Source organism: Corvus kubaryi, unplaced genomic scaffold, assembly GCF_017639235.1.
Source record: "Corvus kubaryi isolate FWS band 111438036 unplaced genomic scaffold, C.kubaryi_AGA036_p1.0 37392, whole genome shotgun sequence".
NCBI lineage: Eukaryota > Metazoa > Chordata > Aves > Passeriformes > Corvidae > Corvus > Corvus kubaryi.
This window is the reverse complement of record NW_024581131.1, coordinates 6,293,317-6,311,669: the sequence shown is the minus strand read 5'-3', so window position 1 is coordinate 6,311,669 and position 18,353 is coordinate 6,293,317. Positions and strand designations below refer to the sequence as shown.

The 18,353-nt window shown below is 39.9% G+C and overlaps 1 protein-coding gene across 1 annotated transcript in view; it reads left to right on the top strand.

Moving 5' to 3' along the window:
• LOC121669593 (mucin-5B) overlaps positions 1-18,353 on the top strand; it is a 44,705-nt gene that overhangs the window by 4,574 nt on the left and 21,778 nt on the right. The window contains exons 3-20 of the mRNA XM_042038721.1: positions 120-375; positions 1,777-1,891; positions 3,216-3,303; positions 4,196-4,329; positions 4,742-4,967; positions 5,774-5,899; positions 6,608-6,725; positions 7,942-8,080; positions 8,677-8,778; positions 8,979-9,048; positions 9,274-9,411; positions 9,973-10,137; positions 10,990-11,084; positions 12,574-12,700; positions 15,732-15,984; positions 16,974-17,026; positions 17,411-17,511; positions 17,815-17,966. Coding sequence (XP_041894655.1) covers positions 120-375; positions 1,777-1,891; positions 3,216-3,303; positions 4,196-4,329; positions 4,742-4,967; positions 5,774-5,899; positions 6,608-6,725; positions 7,942-8,080; positions 8,677-8,778; positions 8,979-9,048; positions 9,274-9,411; positions 9,973-10,137; positions 10,990-11,084; positions 12,574-12,700; positions 15,732-15,984; positions 16,974-17,026; positions 17,411-17,511; positions 17,815-17,966 — 2,458 coding nt within the window. The remainder of the gene's footprint in view (positions 1-119; positions 376-1,776; positions 1,892-3,215; positions 3,304-4,195; positions 4,330-4,741; positions 4,968-5,773; positions 5,900-6,607; positions 6,726-7,941; positions 8,081-8,676; positions 8,779-8,978; positions 9,049-9,273; positions 9,412-9,972; positions 10,138-10,989; positions 11,085-12,573; positions 12,701-15,731; positions 15,985-16,973; positions 17,027-17,410; positions 17,512-17,814; positions 17,967-18,353) is intronic.

The window sequence follows — 18,353 nt, the reverse complement described above, 5'->3', positions numbered from 1 at the left end:
TCCAGGAGTTATCATTTTTGCCTTTGAAAATTGCCCCTTTAATGTTTTTCAACCACAAAAGGGTAAGCGCCTCATATGGGGAGAATTTCTAAGCTCCCCTACTATGATTTTTCCTTTAGTCCAGGTCTCTACTGTCAGTAGGAGTGAATGTGCCACCTGGGGGAATTTCCACTTCCATACATTTGACCATGTAAAGTTTACTTTTCCTGGAACCTGCACATACATCTTCGCTTCGCACTGCAATGACAGCTACCAGGACTTTAACATTCAGATCAGGCGCAGTGCCAAGAGCAGCTTCCTGATCTACTTCACTGTCACCATTGATGGAGTGGTCCTGGAGGTGAAGGAGACAGGAATCACAGTGAATGGGAAGAAGTGAGTAAAGACTGTACTGTTGTTTTGTGCTGCATTTTTATCGCTATGTGTTGGGTGGTCTGGCTGGAAAGCAGTGGCTGTGTATGAGGTGTTCACAGCTCTTTGAACAGGGTATTGTGAAGAGTCCCCCTCGTAGTGGTGGAGGAGGCAAGAAGTATTTAAACAAAACTACATCTCCCCGGGACCAACACCAACAAGTTAAGCAGAGAGCAATGTGTATGCTATGAAAACAGAAGGTATTTTAAGGTTTCCTTGATGTCGCTTTGATTTGAGAGGGAGGGATGGAAGAAAGTACCTAAACCCCAGCATTTTATTTATAAAAAAGTTTCGATTTTGTAGAAGCTCAGTGGTTTTTCTTTTTCTCAAAACATTGTTTCTGTGGTACTAACCCTACTGTTGTATGTTGCTGTTCAGGAACAGATGGTTCTTTTAGGAATAGTTCTCTGTTTCCAGATAGATTAGTCTAGAAAATTGCACTGCTTTGCAGATCACAACTTGCCCTGGGATCTTCTTACAAAAAAAGGCAGAATTTTTAAAAGTCAAACCCCACACCTTTAATTCCAATTCGAAATGAACCACAATGGAAACTACAAAGAGAAGGGTAAAAATATTCCATAAGTAAAAATCATATGCAACAATAGCTGAAAGTTGGGCACGATGTTAAGGGCAGTCCTCATGAGAAGTGCAGAGTCCTGCTCCTAGCATATAATTATGAAGGGCCTAGGCAACCTTCAACTCTGGGAAAACCCCTCACAATCTTTTTGGAGAGAAAATTGCAAACATATGGACTGTCTTGACAGCCTTCTAGAAACAACCAAATATAAAATAGCACCACTCCATGTAATTATAGCACCAAAGCCCATATGTTGTTCCTAAATCAAAGGGGCAAGAAATCTCCTATCTTCTAGCCATTTTCTGAATTTCTAAGTTTCTAGGCTGTTGCAAAATGAATGGTAATTGTCTTGGTAAGATGGAAAAGTAATGTAGGTCTGAGTTGTATCAGTACATGAGTAACAACAGAGCTGTTTGTGAATCCCAACCGTCAAAGAAGTCCTGGAAGGATGATGATAACCTGCAGTGTCCTCATGTGGAGGGCCATTTTCCAATATTGGCATCTTGCTGTTTATAAACCTTTGGCTTAGGTCCTTGGGTTTGGCTGCTTTCTATCAGTCAGGTGGCTGATGTAGTATTGACAAGAGACAAAATACGTTGTGTTGTGGGTTAAGGTTGGTAAAAGGACACAGTGGACGATGTAACGCATTGTGTAGATGAAGGCTGACCTTGCAAAGAGCGTTCCCATGTCTTAGTTTCTTTTAACTCTAGTTTTCCTTCCTATATATTTGTGAGGATTTCATCACTCTTTTTTTCGCTGCAATCTGTTTTGTTCCCTCGAATTTCCAGGATTGCCATGCCTTTCAGCTTGAAGAGCATCCTGATTGAGGACACCTGTACTTACTTCCAAGTCACTTCGAAGCTGGGCCTGACACTCAAGTGGAACTGGGCTGACACTCTCCTAGTATGAACAGCCAGTTAGTTATTTTCCTCCTGGTGAATCTCATCAGTGATGAAAAGCAGGGCTGGATGCAGGCACTGTGTTGATATATGAAATTGTGGGAGGGAGGTATCACTCTATCCATAAGCTGATAGACAAATACCAAGCTAGGTAATAGTTTAATGAGGCAGGGACATGGAGGCACAACCCCATGGCCTTTCCAGCTAATTTTATGTGACAAAACCTGGATATAATACATCTGCAGTTAGTTCCCTGCTCCATGGGGCAGCAGCAGCAACACAGCCTGCCAGCTCTTGCTACTCTGTCTTGTGCACATCTTGTGTGGGACACTAATCTTTGTGACCAATTCAGATCTTGGCCTCTTTCATTCCAAAGCCATGCTATGTGGGAATTCTCCTCTAAACATGTACCTTACAATATTCTCTTCTGCAACAGTGCATTTACACTTTTCTGTGTGAACACTTATCCTTCACAATCAGAGAATTAACTAAATGCAAGTTGTGTGTCATGTTTTGTCATTCAGAGAGATAGAGGGAGGGTGAAAGGTGAATAGAGAGAAAAAATATCAGGAAGTAATCATGTGATATTGGAATTCTGATTTATTGAAGTATTTTCTTTCTCTCTTCCTGTATACTAATTAAACATAAAGTATTAGAGGCAGTACCTGTACATTACTGTAGAGTGGACACAACTGTAGCAAAAGCACTGCCTTTTTTTAGTGGACCTGAGTGGCACCAATAGTGTCCCCCAAGCATGTAGGAGTGATAAGGTGCAATAGTTTTATCTAGAAAGGCAATAGTGTGCTAACCTGGCTGTTTACTTCCACTAAGTATGGGCAAAACAAATAATGCTGGGCAGACCCACCCCTAGAAGAGCTATATAATTTTCCAGTCACCCTATGGACTAGAAAACCCATTAGATATGGCTAAAACTTAACCAGAAGTTGCTTCTTTCTAGCATCCAGCATTAGAGCACAGTTATCCGACCTGCCCAGAGAGGAGCTGCGGTACCCTGCAAGGTGTACCAAATGTCTGTATACCAGTGTCTCTATACTGGGAGACACCAGTCCAGGGCTTAGTCCAGTATTCAACATGCTTCAGTTACCTCTTTAGTGGGTAGGAGCGACAATTGCTGGACGATTATCTTCCCATTTGAATTCAATCTGTCTGCAGATAAGTTTTATGAGAGATTTGTAGCAGAAAAGGAGACTGCTTACAAAGTGGGAATGAGAACTTCTGCCACTGTGCTTTCCTGCTGTGAATCACTTTGTAACAAGTGCTGCTGATGTGGGGAAAAGCCTTTAAACTCTGTGTTTCCTCTTTCGTAGTTGGACCTGGAAGAAACATATAAAGAGAAAATATGTGGTCTATGTGGGAACTATGATGGCAATCAGAAGAATGATTTGATTTTGGATGGTAGGTCATAAATACAGCATATTCCATCCAGAACAGACCTCCTTATACATGACATGAAACTTGGTATCTGTTTCCTCTGAGCAGGGTTTCAGATCTCCTGACAGGCACATGAACATTTCTATATATGGTAGATGTATTTTAAGAGGTTCTGAGATGATTTGGAATTTTCTGCTCTTTTCATATTTGTAAGAGCCTCCAACCTTTTTGATCCAAATTAATTGCTTGGCTATCATGCAGCAACATTGCCAGGATCCCCATTGACAATAACATACTTTAAGGAAATGCACGAGTGCATTTTCTGTTCTTCCATTTGAATCGTTCTACGTGTGATTATTTTTGCCTCTATAATGAAAAGAAAGCTTCAGAGAAAACACAAAGTATCTTTGAAGAAACTGTGGTGCCATCCACTGACACCTTCAGATATTGCAAATGGCTAAGGCTAATCCTGCAGCAGGTTGTATGGGTGGAAAGAAACCTTCATCCTGGAATATCAGATGCAGGACTTAAGCCAAAGTTATAACAGCATCCCATTATGTAATATCTGCATGACTATTACACATGCAAACAGAAAAGTGTGTAAGATCAAACACACCCATAACAAAGAGAAGTCTTTGGAAATTATGAGAAGCAACAGAAAGGTCAAGAGTCTCGTGTGATTTTAAATGTCCATGCTGACAGCAGGCCTTGATACAATTGTCCCAGGTTCCTGACTCTAGCTCAACAGAAGTTATATCAGGCTGTCATCCTCTATAGTATGGATGCTGGTTAAGTTTGGGCATTTCATGAAGTGCATACTGCCTTTGAGCCCAAAGAGTAAGTGCATTTTTATAGCCCATTAACTGATCTAAAGAATTGCAGGAAGTTACTGAAATGCATCTGGGGATTTTTGCAGGGTATAAAATGCATCCGAGACAGTTTGGGAACTTCCACAAAGTAGAGGATCCATCACAAAAGTGTGCTGATGTGAGCCCAGATGACCACACTGGAAGACATCCCAGGAGGAAAGACAATAGATGCAGCATATATGTAAGTGTGTGGGACCAAGAAGTACAAGCCCCCCCGACCTACAGTGTTGAAGAGACTGTTAAAACAAGTCTTAGAGCATGCACTAAACTGAATTTTTCACAACTCTACACATGAATTTGAGCAAAATTATGATCTTATAGATGAAAGAATATCCTATTACAGTGTTAAAGAAATAGATAGTGGGAAAATGCCTGACTGAATGACAGCTTCCAGTCCAAGGCAAAGGACCTCGTGGCAGAAAGCTAGACTGGATAATCTCCTGAGATCCCATTCAGCCTGAAGTATTCTATGACCCTGGAATTGTGTCATCAAGACTTGGGGTATATATTCAAAAACCTAAAAGGTGGTAAAATGTCAAGTATTGCTTTTCTTTCCCTTTTTTTTTTTTTTTTTTTTTTTTTTTTTTAAACAGAAAAAACAATGCAAGAAACTTATGTCCCGTTTTGGAAACTGCCCCAGAGTGGTTGCCTTTGATGACTACATAGAGACCTGTGCTGAGGATATGTGCCACTGTGCAGTTAATTCTTCTCACTCTGATTTGGTTTCCAGCTGCATATGCAGCACTTTAAATCAATACTCTCGAGACTGTGTCCTGAGGAAGGGAGACCCTGGGGAATGGAGGACCAAAGAACTCTGCTGTAAGTAGCTGCTGCTCTGGAGATTTCTTTCAGGTTAGACATTTACACAGGTATTCTGATCCCAGCAGAGCAGAGATAGGAGCTCTGGTAACTACCTTGAATCAATCTGTGAAAGTACTTTGGCAGAAACATTGTTAATGGAAAAGCTTCTACAAATTTAACTTGATTTTGCTCTTAAATCAGAACTATACCTTGATATTGCCCACCTCCTTCTTACCACTAGGTTTTCTCCTGTTCTTTTTTTTTTTTTTGAAATTTACCATGTACAGTTAACTCATAAAGAGCCTTGTTTCAACATGTTGACAACTAGACAGAAGTAGTTACTGAGAAGTGCAATATGTTTGTACTTACATCACCCTGTGTTTTCATACTCAGTAGTCCAGTTACTGAGCAGGAAATCTCTGTAAATCCAGGGGGAAGGCTACAGGTAGTTCACCCAGACTGCTGGTGTGGATTGGGATAGCAAATTAATGCCAGAAGGACTGATGCTTCAGGCAAAAATAAACTGTTATGACTCCCCAAATGATTCTGGTGTTCTTTGCTTGTATTATGACCTCAGCCAACCTTAAGCTAGTAATGTGAAATAGCTCATATTTCCCAGCAGCACAGTTTTGTCCAAAAGATAAAGTAAAAGTGGCCATAAAAAGTTCCTTTAAGAGGTTAAACAAACATGACATATCTGGATAGAAGGGCTTGCAAACAAGATATGGAGGAAAGGAGGAAGAAGGAGTTGGGTAGTGACACAACAATTCGAGAGATCTTATAAATACATCATTAACATACTCCATTTTGGTTTGGTCTTGCAGATCAGGAATGCCCAAACAATATGGAGTACATGGAATGTGGAAACTCCTGTGCTGACACATGTGCAGATCCAGAAAGGAGCAAGATTTGTAAAGCCCCATGTACAGATGGCTGTTTCTGTCCTCCTGGTAAGGCAGCTCACTTCTGCCCATGATCTCACACATCAAGGGACAAAAAGGGAGGTTGTTCCCTTTCACACAACAAATAAACTGTTTCTTCTAGCATAATTTAACAACATTCTTCTTGGAAGAGCCAGATCTCTAAAGATTCAAGAACCTGACACTGGAGGAGGAGAGGGAAAGACTTCTAAGGACTAGACAGGAAAAATATGGTGCAGATGTGGAAAGAGAAGAGGTGTTCTCTAGACAGTAAGCATGCAGATGAAGTTGTCTGTTGAGAGGCCTCCCTGCTATGACACTAAATCTTGCTGTAGTTTAAGTGGCACAAAACATAAATGCATTTCAAGGTATGTGCATGTATAAATTTGCACATGAAATAGTCTAAGATGAGGTTCTGATTTCTGTTAGATTCACTATTAGAAAAGGATGAAAACTGGCTCACACCCTTGCAATCTGGCACTTGATAATCCTGCTCACAGTGAAAAAATTCATAACAGGAAATGTTGAGTTTTGCATTGCTTTCATTTGAACTCTTTTGAGAAATATTTCCTATCCATTAACATCTGAAAGGGCCTGGTGTGGCGTTTTCCTTTAAAAGTGTCCCATTCATTTTAAGAAATGCTGAATACTCCAGAATTTTTTCCTTACTCTAATCTTCCTTGCTGGTGTTTCCCAGACTCACCAAAAAAATATTAACTAGCCAATGTGTCTGAACAGGAACAATCCTTGATGACCTCAGCAGCAAGAAGTGCATCCCCAGAGACAGCTGCCCCTGTACATTTCAAGGCAAAGTCTACTCATCTGGAGGAACTTATTCCACTCCCTGCCAGAACTGGTACTGTTGTGGTCTTGATTGCACTAACAAGGCAGAAGCATTTATTTCAATACATTGATGAGTTGCATTCTGTACTTTCCTCCTTTTTTTTTTTTTTTCTAAATCTTTTCCTGGCATTTGTCTTAAATAACTATTCAAAACCTTGCTCTGAATTTCAACAGTGTAGGAAAACTTAGAGGTATTCCTCAACCACACATAGTTATTACCCACCCTCACTTGAAACTGCTTGTGAAAACTGAGCTCAGCATTTCAGAATGTAGAAAAATGAGACTCTTCAGTGATTAATTCAGAGAGTTGGGCCACTAGAGTGAGGTGAGAAGTCATACCATGTTAATAAGTGACATTTCCAACAACATCTGGATCTCCACAAGGCTACTTAAAGGCCAGATCTCAGAAGTCCTGATCCTTAAGAATGACTTGATTTAGAAAAAAACCTGCCAGCTTGAACCCATCTCCATTCTGCACTAGTGAAAGGTGATAAGACCTTAGGTATATTACTCTCAAAACAGTTTTATTTCTTACTTTGTATGTGTTATCTGAGCTCCTGTGACATAACATCATTTTTTGACCATCGGTTAAAGCTTTACTATAGGGAGAAATGAAATGTGGTATGGTGCATGGCCAAATGTTCTACAAACCCCTTTGGATTAATATTACCTGCATTTTGAGGAAATGCTCCTCAAATGCCAGAAATTTTGAGTAATTGAACTTAATGGGCTTTGCGTAGTTCCCATCTTGCCACATCCTCACTTACATCTCTCGAAGCCCAAGCCTACATAGCTGGGCTGTTTTCTTCTTGTGTGCACAGGTGTGAGAATTGCTCATTATCCCAGGTCCTCCACAATTATCTGCTGAACAGTTGCATCAGTAGCACAAGATGTTGCAAGATCCTGCTTGAAGGGGTTCTTTCTTTCTTTAAAGAAAGTCAAGTAAACAATTTAGGCTCTGAAAACCATTTCTTGCTTTCCCATCCCAGTGTGTCTGTGAGGGAGCCAGCTCAAAGCCCAGTGCAGTTAACTTTCTCACTGAGATGAATTCAACCATCACACTTTAAGGGCCTAATATAAAGGCTTCCACCCACTGGGTTTTTATAAAAAGCCAAGATAACGAGCTAAAAAGACAAAGAGGCTGCATCTGTGCAGATTCAAATGATGTATCACCTTTGCTCCCTTGAACCTGTGTTTATTCTAACTGCTGCTTTTTGGGTTTTGCACAGTACTTGCAAAGGAGGCCACTGGAGCTGTATCTCTCTGCCCTGCTCTGGAAGTTGCCACATAGATGGAGGATTCCATATAACAACATTCGATAATAAGAGATTCAACTTTCATGGCAACTGTCATTATGTCTTAGCTAAGGTATGAGCAACTTCTCTTTTCACTCCTAAATCTCCTGAGTAACACGAGGCGTTAAACTATGCTGGAGCTTTATATGACTTAATTTAACTAAATGGCACCAATCCAGCAAAGCACTTCAACACATGCTCAGTCTTAAACCCCGTAAATTTTTGAATTTGAAATGGATTGCAAGTCAATTGCTAATGCTTAGCTTCAACATTTTGCAGCTTCAACACAGTTGTAACTATTTTTTTTTAATTAAATAATGTTCTTAATGGATGTATTAGCATTGATTCAAGCATTTCTTCTGAAGTTTTCTTCACATGTGCCTGTCAGAAGGAAGTGGATGAGCCAAAATTTCTGCAAAAAAATTGAATTCCTTGTGAATGCTTGCAAATGAAATCCACACAGGCTGATAACAAGGAACCAGAGTGCAAAGAAAAATTAGTGAAAATTATTCATTTTGGCAATGAAATTAACAGTTTGCAGTTAGAGATCAAATACCCCAGTTCTTTTATTGCTCCATCTTAGCCTTTCAGTGACACCTTTTTCTCTTCTAGCTGCCATCCTGTAACATGCTAACAATGTCTGCACATACCTTTTTCATGTCTTCTCAGAACACTGATGACACAGTTGTGGTGATTGGGGAGATCGTTCAGTGTGGGACTTCAAGGACAATGACTTGCCTAAAGAATGTATTGGTCACACTAGGAAGAACTGTGAGTAACTGACTTTAATTAGTGATACATAGTAGGTCACTTTTATCTTCCCTACATTCCTGTATGGTGTCTGGACACTGAGAGGGGATGAGGTTTTGAAGACATTACTCCTTAATACTTAATGAATCTTGCCAGGTTGCTCTTGTCTGTCTCACATCATATGCATTCACGGCTATGGGCTTTTTTCCTTTTCCCTGCAGACTATAAAAATATGTTCCTGTGGAAATATCTATATGAACAATTTCATTGTGAAGCTGCCTGTAAACAAAGGTAAACGCCCTTCTTCACACTTTCCACAGTGTAGCATTTGCAGAGGGATTTCCTCTCATTTCTCTGAAAGAACATGACCCTACTCATTTTTAGGTGGATAGTAGGTCTGGGATTCCTTGGGAATCCCTATGTTACTGGATGCACCAGCAAATGGAAGTTCCTGTTTACTCAGCTTCATAAAGATTTGCAAGTGCATACAACATTTTTTCTTTTTCTCTTCTTTAGATGGCATCACCATCTTCAGACAATCTACATTTTTCATCAAAATCTTGAGCTCAGCTGGAGTGCAGATTCGAGTGCAAATGAAACCCGTAATGCAGCTCTCCATAACAGTCGATCATTCTTTTCAGAATCGCACATCTGGTAGGACACAAAAGGCTAAACCCTTCAATGTGCTGAAGAAAATCTCTGTGGTGTTTAGTGTGTGCAGATCTTTTAGACTCCATCTGTTTAAACAGGCCTTCATCAGAGATTTGTGAAATGCAGACTATGTTCTTGGTTTTGCCACCAATCTCCTGTTGACACCATTTAAGATTTTGTGCTTCTGTTTCCTATATGCACAATGGGATTACACCCTGTCTCTCTGACCCATTTTGTTTTTCTCTTGCCATTTCCTTTGTTTTTAAGCCTTTGGGGATGATATTCTCTGTCTGCCAGTGTTTACTGAAGCACATTTAAGCAGTTCCAATCCCTGTGCTATCACTAAGTGCTACTGTAATGCAGAAAAATAAGAATTACACTCTAAATACAGGGTCCTGTCTGATTTGTGGGAACATCAGGAAGTCTCTGAAGGAAAATGGGTTTCTCTCAGGCAAGATGCATTATCGACCTAAGAGTGTTCATCTAGAAGCCATTCTTTTTTTCATGCATCTAGCGATTTCTTCTTTTCTTTTGCCTTTTTCTTTTTTTTGCCTCCCACACAAGGTCTTTGTGGCAATTTCAATAACATCCAGACTGATGACTTCAGAACAGTCACTGGAGCAGTGGAAGATTCAGCTTCTGCTTTTGGTAACTCGTGGAAAACTAGAGCCAGCTGTTTTGATGTTGAGGACAGCTTTGAAGATCCTTGTTCAAACAGTGTGGATAAAGGTACCAGGCTTTTCATCCCTGGTTTATCAGTGCGAAATAATTTTCATATGATGGATAATCAAAAAAGCTTTAGAAATCTCATAAGCATCAAAACCCTCTGCCTTTGAGGTTATTACTAGAGAGAAAACATTGTGTTCTGAAGGTCTTTAAGATGATAGCTTTGCTTTCAAAACAAAAAGACAGCCCTACTGGAGAAAGAGCGAACACATTCACTGATGACTTGAAAAGCACACACAGCATCAGTGAGAGAAATTTAAGGCAGAGCATACTTGGTTGCCAATATTTGGGCAAGTTCTTCATCCAGTCTAGGTTGCTACAGCTGTGCTGAGGTCCAGAGGAAGAAGTTATCATCAGTGCTGAGTTAAGCAAGCATTGCACTATACTAGGTGTCCTCTCTGATTTCTCACTTTGACTGGATTTGTATATATATAGGATTTGGACTGACCTCTCCTAGGTACTGCCACATGTAATTAAAGCTGCAGCTCATAGCCACACAGCTCATTGATTATTACATACTTGATATTATCCCTTGACTATAAGGAATTACCTGACTGTAAAAAATTAGGAAATTTTGATGAAAAACAGTGAAAATGGGGAGGTTTTGTATATGTTCTGCAAATCCAGCTGCAGTAATAATGTTAATACTTGGAAGGTGAAACCTTTCTTCTAGGAAGATCCTAGGTCCATCCAACTACGCTTATTCCTCTAACATGTTAATGACCTGTATTTCCATCCAGCATTATCTAAACACTTCAGGACATTCTAGTACAATGTGATACCTGATAAGAATATTAATTCAGACAGTAATGTGGTTTAAGTGACTATGGACAATGATATTTTTTCCCACTTCAGAAAAATTTGCTCAGCACTGGTGTGCTCTTCTGTCCAATACAAGCAGTGTGTTTGCTGCCTGCCATTCTGTTGTAGACCCTTCTGTGTACATCAAGGTAAGGCACTGGTCCAAATGGGTCGTTTAATCTAGTCCAGAGACTGATCCCCCATGAAGGTAGTCTGGCCTAGGGGATTGAAATAGGTTACAGTAGTGACTGGTCACAAAGAAATTCACTGATGCTGATTAGAAAAATTATAAAATGAGAGTTTGTGCCAAGATGGGCCTTTTTGGCTACAGCTGTGTAAATAATTGACTGTCATCACTGGCATCTGTTGCATGACCCAGAAGCAAAATGAAAAAAATCAGTTCAAGATTTCAAAGTTTCAAAGAGTGAAAACTGTTCACTCTTTGACGAGCAGAATCAGTGTTTCTGTGTCAAATTGAGCTGAGAGTTTTACCAGCGCCATAGATTTCCTCTGACTTGGTTCAAAACTCCCATCTGGGGAGAGACTATGTATTTACATTGTTTATATCTCATTTATTACCGTGGAATTGTGTTGGTCTCCTTGTGTTTTGAATGCCTGAAGCTGTTCTCTTGGTGTACAGCTCTATAATGCTCTGAGGAAGCTGGTTGAGCTAGAGAGTTGCCACATTTATGTGGATGGTAAAGAAGTTCCTGCAAAAACACAGGAAGTTCATTCAGGGTGTGTGTGTGTGTGATACAAATTACTGAGAAAATACCTGAGCCCGAAATTTTTGCCTAGAATGTAGTATGTCTTCAGATACCTTTACAAATATAGCTTATGTGTTACCTCTCCCAGAGGAAAATACACATACTTGAGAATTCATGTAAACTATAAAGAAAATAGGATTTTGCAATTTTCAATTAAGGAAAAGTAATAACCAGTTTCTTATAGATATGTCTGTTACTCCTGCTGATCTCATCAGATTTTAAACTATGATTCATGAAAGCCTCTTCCACAACATCAGTAATGGCAGGATAAGTCACTGTCTATGCAGTATGATCCTACTGCTCTAGAGTGACTGGCTGTGTCTGTGCTCTTTTGTACAGCTCACACAGTAAAAAGAACTGAAGCTTTAAATCCCAGCCATACTTAGGTAACTAGTTCTTAAAATGTCATTACATATGAGTGGCTCTCTAGAAACCATCTGCTGTCATGCACCTGTCATGTAATTGGGTGTATCTTATTTGCTCACTAGATAGGTACACAAGTGCCAGTCATCACTGTGCAATATTTTCATCTGATATATTTTGACAATATAGGTCCTAGACTGTACATCTTCATGGGAGGCTGGTATAGACATTTCTTAGTGTTTTAATGAACTATAGGTGCCCTCATCTTTCTTATTATTCATCTATTAATGAGTGCTAGACATAATATCATTGCAGTTTCTGTAACTGATTTGCTATTTCTCACATTTCCGTAGTATTTATTAGCATACATTTTCTCTTAGAGATATTTTCATTGGTAATGATACCTTTTTAAAAAGATACTGGTTGACTGCTTTTGAATTGCTACATGTTTCTCTGTTTCTTCCATGAGCTGGACATAATAATACCCACATCCTTTTCTGTCCTTTAGAAATGCATGTATGACACCTGCAATGCTGAGAAGAGTGAAGTTGCACTGTGCAGTGTGCTCTCTACTTACTCCAGAGACTGTGCTTCAGCAGGCATGTCCCTGCAGGGCTGGAGGCAGGGTGTCTGTGGTATGTGAACTGAAATTCCTTGGGCAGGGATATGGGGGAACAGCTTCAGTATAGCCCTGTTTGTGGCAGTCAGTATCTTTTGTCTTTAGTCATCAAGTTAGAGAGTCTCTGAAAAAGAAAAATAAGCATTTATTCTATAAAATTCTTCATCCTGCCAAAATCAGTTAATGGTCGCTTAATGCTCTTACAGTGCATGTTCCTTGTGTAAAATCTTAGGTGAATTCAGTACTCAGAGAAGCAAAACAGTAGAAGGCATATTAGTCAAATCAAACCAGAAGTTAGGGTTAGTTTTAGTTTAAGTTTAGTTAGCAATTAGTTTACTTTTGAACACATGGGCTTCCCCATGTATTTTAATTCCAATATCTTTTTTACAGTATATTCAGTCCTCTTGTCTCAGACAATACAAATGACATCACTCTCAGTAACTGCATTTTTGCATCTTGCAGGAAAATAGTAATGTATTTTAATAAATATATATTGGTGATATCTGAGAATGTGAAAATCTTTAAAGGCATTTTCAGCTCAGGATTATCTAAAAAATGAACAGAAGTTTCCTGGACATACACATTGTCACCAAATCCTGAGTTCAGAGTCCACATATGTATGTATTTTCCTTTGGCATTGCCAGAATTTATTATAAGATGGCATAAGACCTGAGAATAAAACTCACTATCTTGGATTCTGAATTTTGCTTCAAAATTTCCAGTTTGTCATTGATGGTCAGATAGTTCAAGTGAGATTTTCCTGTATCAACATGAAAATAGATGTATGGGTTTCTTGACTAATAGCACATCTGAATAGACAACATAATAGTGATTATGATTTTGGAGCTTGATGCAGCTATGATCAATTTAATTGCCTGACTTAGAGGCCAGCTGGGTAAGTTAATAGAGGCAAACAATGTAACTAGGATGATGCATTTTCAAAAGCATTTAAGACTGTGGTAAGAACAATTTCACAAACCTGTGCTGAAATAATTCAAAGGAACACAGTATAGTCCACAGTAAATTGTCCTAGAACCCTGCAGAGTTATGCACTAGACACAGCCACTGTTTATTGAAAGCTTTGTTCCCAACACAGAATTACTGACATTTTTTATGGCAAATCAAGACTAGTTCACAGCACAGGTTTGGCTGAAATCTGTGTTCTTAAGGCACAGGAGGTAATATTGACTCAAATAGTGCAGTAACCTTGAGAAAAAATGCTAAGGGCTTAATCAGCACAATCATTTTAGGACTTATTTAAGAAGAAATAATCTTTTGGGAACATGACTGTGATAAGAGTGAAGGTTGAACTGTTCATGAGTGAAAGAATAAATGGGCCACAATGTTCACTCTGTGTTCTGTCCCATTGCGGGGGTTGGAAAAACTGTTCCAGCTCCTGAAGCTGCAGCCACTCTGCAGGCAGCATCCAAGGCAGGCTGTATCCTAAGCAGATGTCTGCACTGCAGTCAGTAGAGTGTGTGAAACAAGCAAACCCTGCTAGCTAACTGTGCTCACCTGTTACACACTCTTTAGCAGAAGCATGAACCACCACTGGAGTTGCTGGTCGCCCAGCAGATCACTGGGGCGAGCAGTCTTTGCTAAGCCATGGCACTGCTTTTCTAGTGCTCCCTGTGCAAGCTAGCTTGAAGGTATCTTTGGAATGCTCGTGTTCTCTGCACTCATGCCTCCAGTTGTGATTTGTCATCTAAGATGTGTGTCACTCCTGTGACCATGAGCACTACAATCAAGTAACCTTTCTCTTACCAGATCTCACTTTAATCAAAAGTGATCTTCTTCCTCTATGAAAATTTAAAGGGAGAAAGTAGACACATTATTTTGTTGTATTAATAGCTAACAATTGAGACACATGTAAATTCATATTCAACATCTTTATTAATATCTTTTTTATTTGGCCTATTTTGACTTACAAATACCACTTGCTGTATCTTCAAAGAATGCCTATAAAATAGAATATGGCTTGCCTGATTTACATGTGTTTGCTCCAGCTAGGACCAGAAATCCAACTGGTTTATTGTGGTACAGGTGCTGGTTTTGAGTGTGTACACAAGCCTAGCACACTAACTAATCTAAGAAAGTGTGCCACGGTCATGGACTGGAAAACCATAGAGAGTTTTATTTAAGCATGGAACCTATTGCTGATAAGTTCTTAGCATTGCTGCAAGGCTGATTAGCACAGGTGCCCATGATCAGCTCCCCTGGACCTTCTAGTGCATTTGTGTATGTCTGAAAAACAGCTGTGGGGTTAAATCTGCAGAATTGGAAAGAGGCCCAAGATGACTAGATCTCCAGTTCTCATTGAATTTCAAAGGAATCTGGATACCAGACTTTCTTGAAAAATGCAGCCTTAATGTGGGTGATGTTCCCTGACAAAATTTGATGTCATCCCAATGGATCTGCAGTACTGCAGATTTTATGACACAGCTTTGGTGGTGGTGCATACTGTCAGCCTGTGAAAATAAACCAGATTTTTACTGTCTTACAGGGTTAGTTGAGCTCTTTAGATTTTGGTATTTACCTGTTTGGTTCATCCAGAGAACTTAGAAACTGTTGTTTCTCATTTCCCCAGAGGATGACGACAAGTTTTCCTCAAGACATCTGTGAGAACTGAAACACCCTTTCTTTGGTAGCATCAAATGATTAGCAGAGTTCCTTGTCACTGCCATTTAATGTCAAAATTTTTCTCTTACTAAATACGGTCATTTCTTAAGTTATTCCCAGCCAAAGAAATCAGTAAAGGTCAGAAAATAAAATTTTAACAAGTCAGAAGTTATTGGTTTCAGTTCTTGGCATAAGATAGAAATGTAAATTGTGGAAGTTACAAAAAGATTCACCCTGCTGAGTATTTCAGTATTCAGTGTCATATAGTTCAGGCTATGCAAGTAGATTCCCCCAGATCCCTGGGAGACAAGGTCTGGTAGTTTGATAAAAGCACGTTTATGGCTACCAGTGTGCAGAAAGACATATTAAAATCATGAGAGATGATTGCACAAAGAAGGCCATACATCCCTTTTATTTCTCTTGCAAAGATCCCTCTGAGGAGTGTCCTGAGACTATGGTTTATAACTATAGTGTGAAGCACTGTAACCAGTCTTGCCGCTCGCTGGATGAACCTGACCCGCTGTGCAAGGTTCAGATCGCGCCTATGGAGGGCTGTGCTTGCCCTGCAGGCACCTACCTGAACGATGAGGAGGAATGTGTAGCTCCAGATGACTGTCCCTGCTACTACAAAGGCAAGATTGTTCAGCCTGGCAACTCCTTCCAAGAGGACAAACTCATGTGGTGAGTTGCTCTGATGACGCAAAGGCTGCTCGGTGCCTGGGGACATCAGGGCTTGCAGGGGAAGTCTCTGCCCCAATCCATGAATGGCATCATTTTTCAGTTAGGAATCATGACAAATTTCTCCTAGATTGTGTCTTCCCCTGGCAGGAAGTGCAGCCACAACAAAGGTTAAGATCCTATGTTTATGCTAGCAAACAGGAACCTGAAAACATGTTAAGTAGATCAATATTTGTAATCTGTCTCTACGCAAAGTTCATTGTTCTGTAAAAAAATATCCATAAACAGTGGGAGCAAGCTTTCTAGAACACAGAAAGCTTGGAGGAGTTTCAGGCTTCGGAATGAAAACAGGAAGTGAAAACCACCACACCATCCTGCAGACTATTTAAAAAATAAAAATGGTCCGGGAAAAAACCACCCAAATTTCAGTTTTTAAACTGTTTTTTTTTTAAAGAGAGAGAGAAAAATTTGGGGGAAGTACTAAAAATGACACAATTAACTTGCATTTGCAGTGAAAAACAATTGTCATTGTTTGCATTTTCAACTAGCTTAGGGCAGCAATGCAAACCACTGCCAGGGGAAGGCTATTTTAATATCTTTAGATGTTTATATATTCTCTGTCTGTCTTCCAGCTGAGGATTCTAGCCTATTTTGTAATCACATATTCATTTAGTAATTTAAGAGATCTCTTATATAAGAAAGTATTAGTCTTATCTCATGGAGTGGAAAATGGATGCTTAGAAAAAACTTGATTTAGGGAAAACACACAATAAACCTGTGGCAGATGAAGGAAGAGTATTTAAGAGCTGGGTCTTTTAATCTTCCTTCTGGGTATGATAATTCATGTCTGTGAAACTGATAGCTGTACCAAATATTCATTTTGATAGGAATTTGTTATTCATGTGACAAGTGAAGCTTTGCACTGCCTTTCTCTCTAGTGAGGGAGAAACGTGCAAAGAGCTGATGTGTTTTGTTTTATGGAATCTCTTTAGCAAATGCATTCAAGGAAGATTAGACTGCATTGGAGAAACTGTCTTGGTAAAAGGTGAGATTTTGTTAAATAATGGCATTATGGTGTCAGCTAGTATTTATAATGTTTTTCTGTGTTATCTCTCACTTTCTGTAACATTTTAGTATTCTGCACATTTTTTCATTCTCCCTGAAATGTGTTAGTTATTGATAACATTTGTCTTTGTAAAATGTCACCAGACTTGCTAGACTCTTTAGAAGATGAGGATATTTCCCAAAACTTTTAAGTTATCTGCCTTCTTCTCCTTGCACTGTTATTGGGCAGAAGCAAAACTATTAGAAACTTTAAATGATAGACACCTGCTTCTCTCTGAAATCCTCTGGCTGGTTTTGCAATTGCTGATGGCATCCTTATTGCTCTCTCTAAATTACCTTCCTGAAATGTTTTCTCCTACTGCAGATTGCCCAGCTTCTATGTATTACTTCAACTGCAGCTCTGCAGGTCCCGGAGCGACTGGATCAGAGTGTCAGAAAAGCTGCAAGACGCAGGACATGCACTGTGTAAGGAATTCACCTCCCAGCAGGGGCACAGGACAGCGCGGCTGGGCATGTAGGATTGCCCTTATCAAGCACTGATGGGAACATGCTATGCTGGGCACACACCAACTGCTTCACTGATAACACGGCAGCTGTAGCTAACACTGTATCCATGAGATATTTGTAGCATGATTACCACTAGCTTGCAATTAAGGAGTTTTTTAAAAAATCCAAAACTTTGGCATCCAGAGCTAGCACACCTCTGCTGGTTCCCTGTTCTTTCTGTGCACTAACAAATTGTCTTTTCTTGTGTCTTCAAACGTGCAGTATGTCACAGAATGTGTTTCTGGCTGCATGTGTCCTGATGGACTGGTATTGGATGGCAGCGGAGGATGTATTCCCAAAGATCAATGCCCATGTGTCCATGGAGGACACTTTTATAAACCTGGGGAAACCATCAAAGTGGACTGCAACACATGGTATGTTATCCCAGGGAGGTTTGCTTTGTAACAGTTAAAATTGTCAGTCCATAATGCACCCGTGGGGCAGCCTGTGCTTTGAAGCCTTCCTCTTCATCGTGACAGCCATTGGGCTGCTAGTAAAAATAAAAGGGGAAGTGTTTCTCTGCACCATGCTGCATGAGCCTGCACTTGGGGAGAACAAGAACTACTATCTTCTGTCAAACGATTTCCATCCTTTTCTGCTTTCCCACCAGCTTCAGAAACACCAGCCTTACCCTGGCTGGTCTGCAGCTGCCCATTCAATAAGGGGGATTGAGTCTGTGTCTGTTGCACACAGCTGAACCCTGAAAAACGACTGAATTTGTTCAAAGAGGAATTGCAATGGTCCTCCCTTGAGACTTGCAG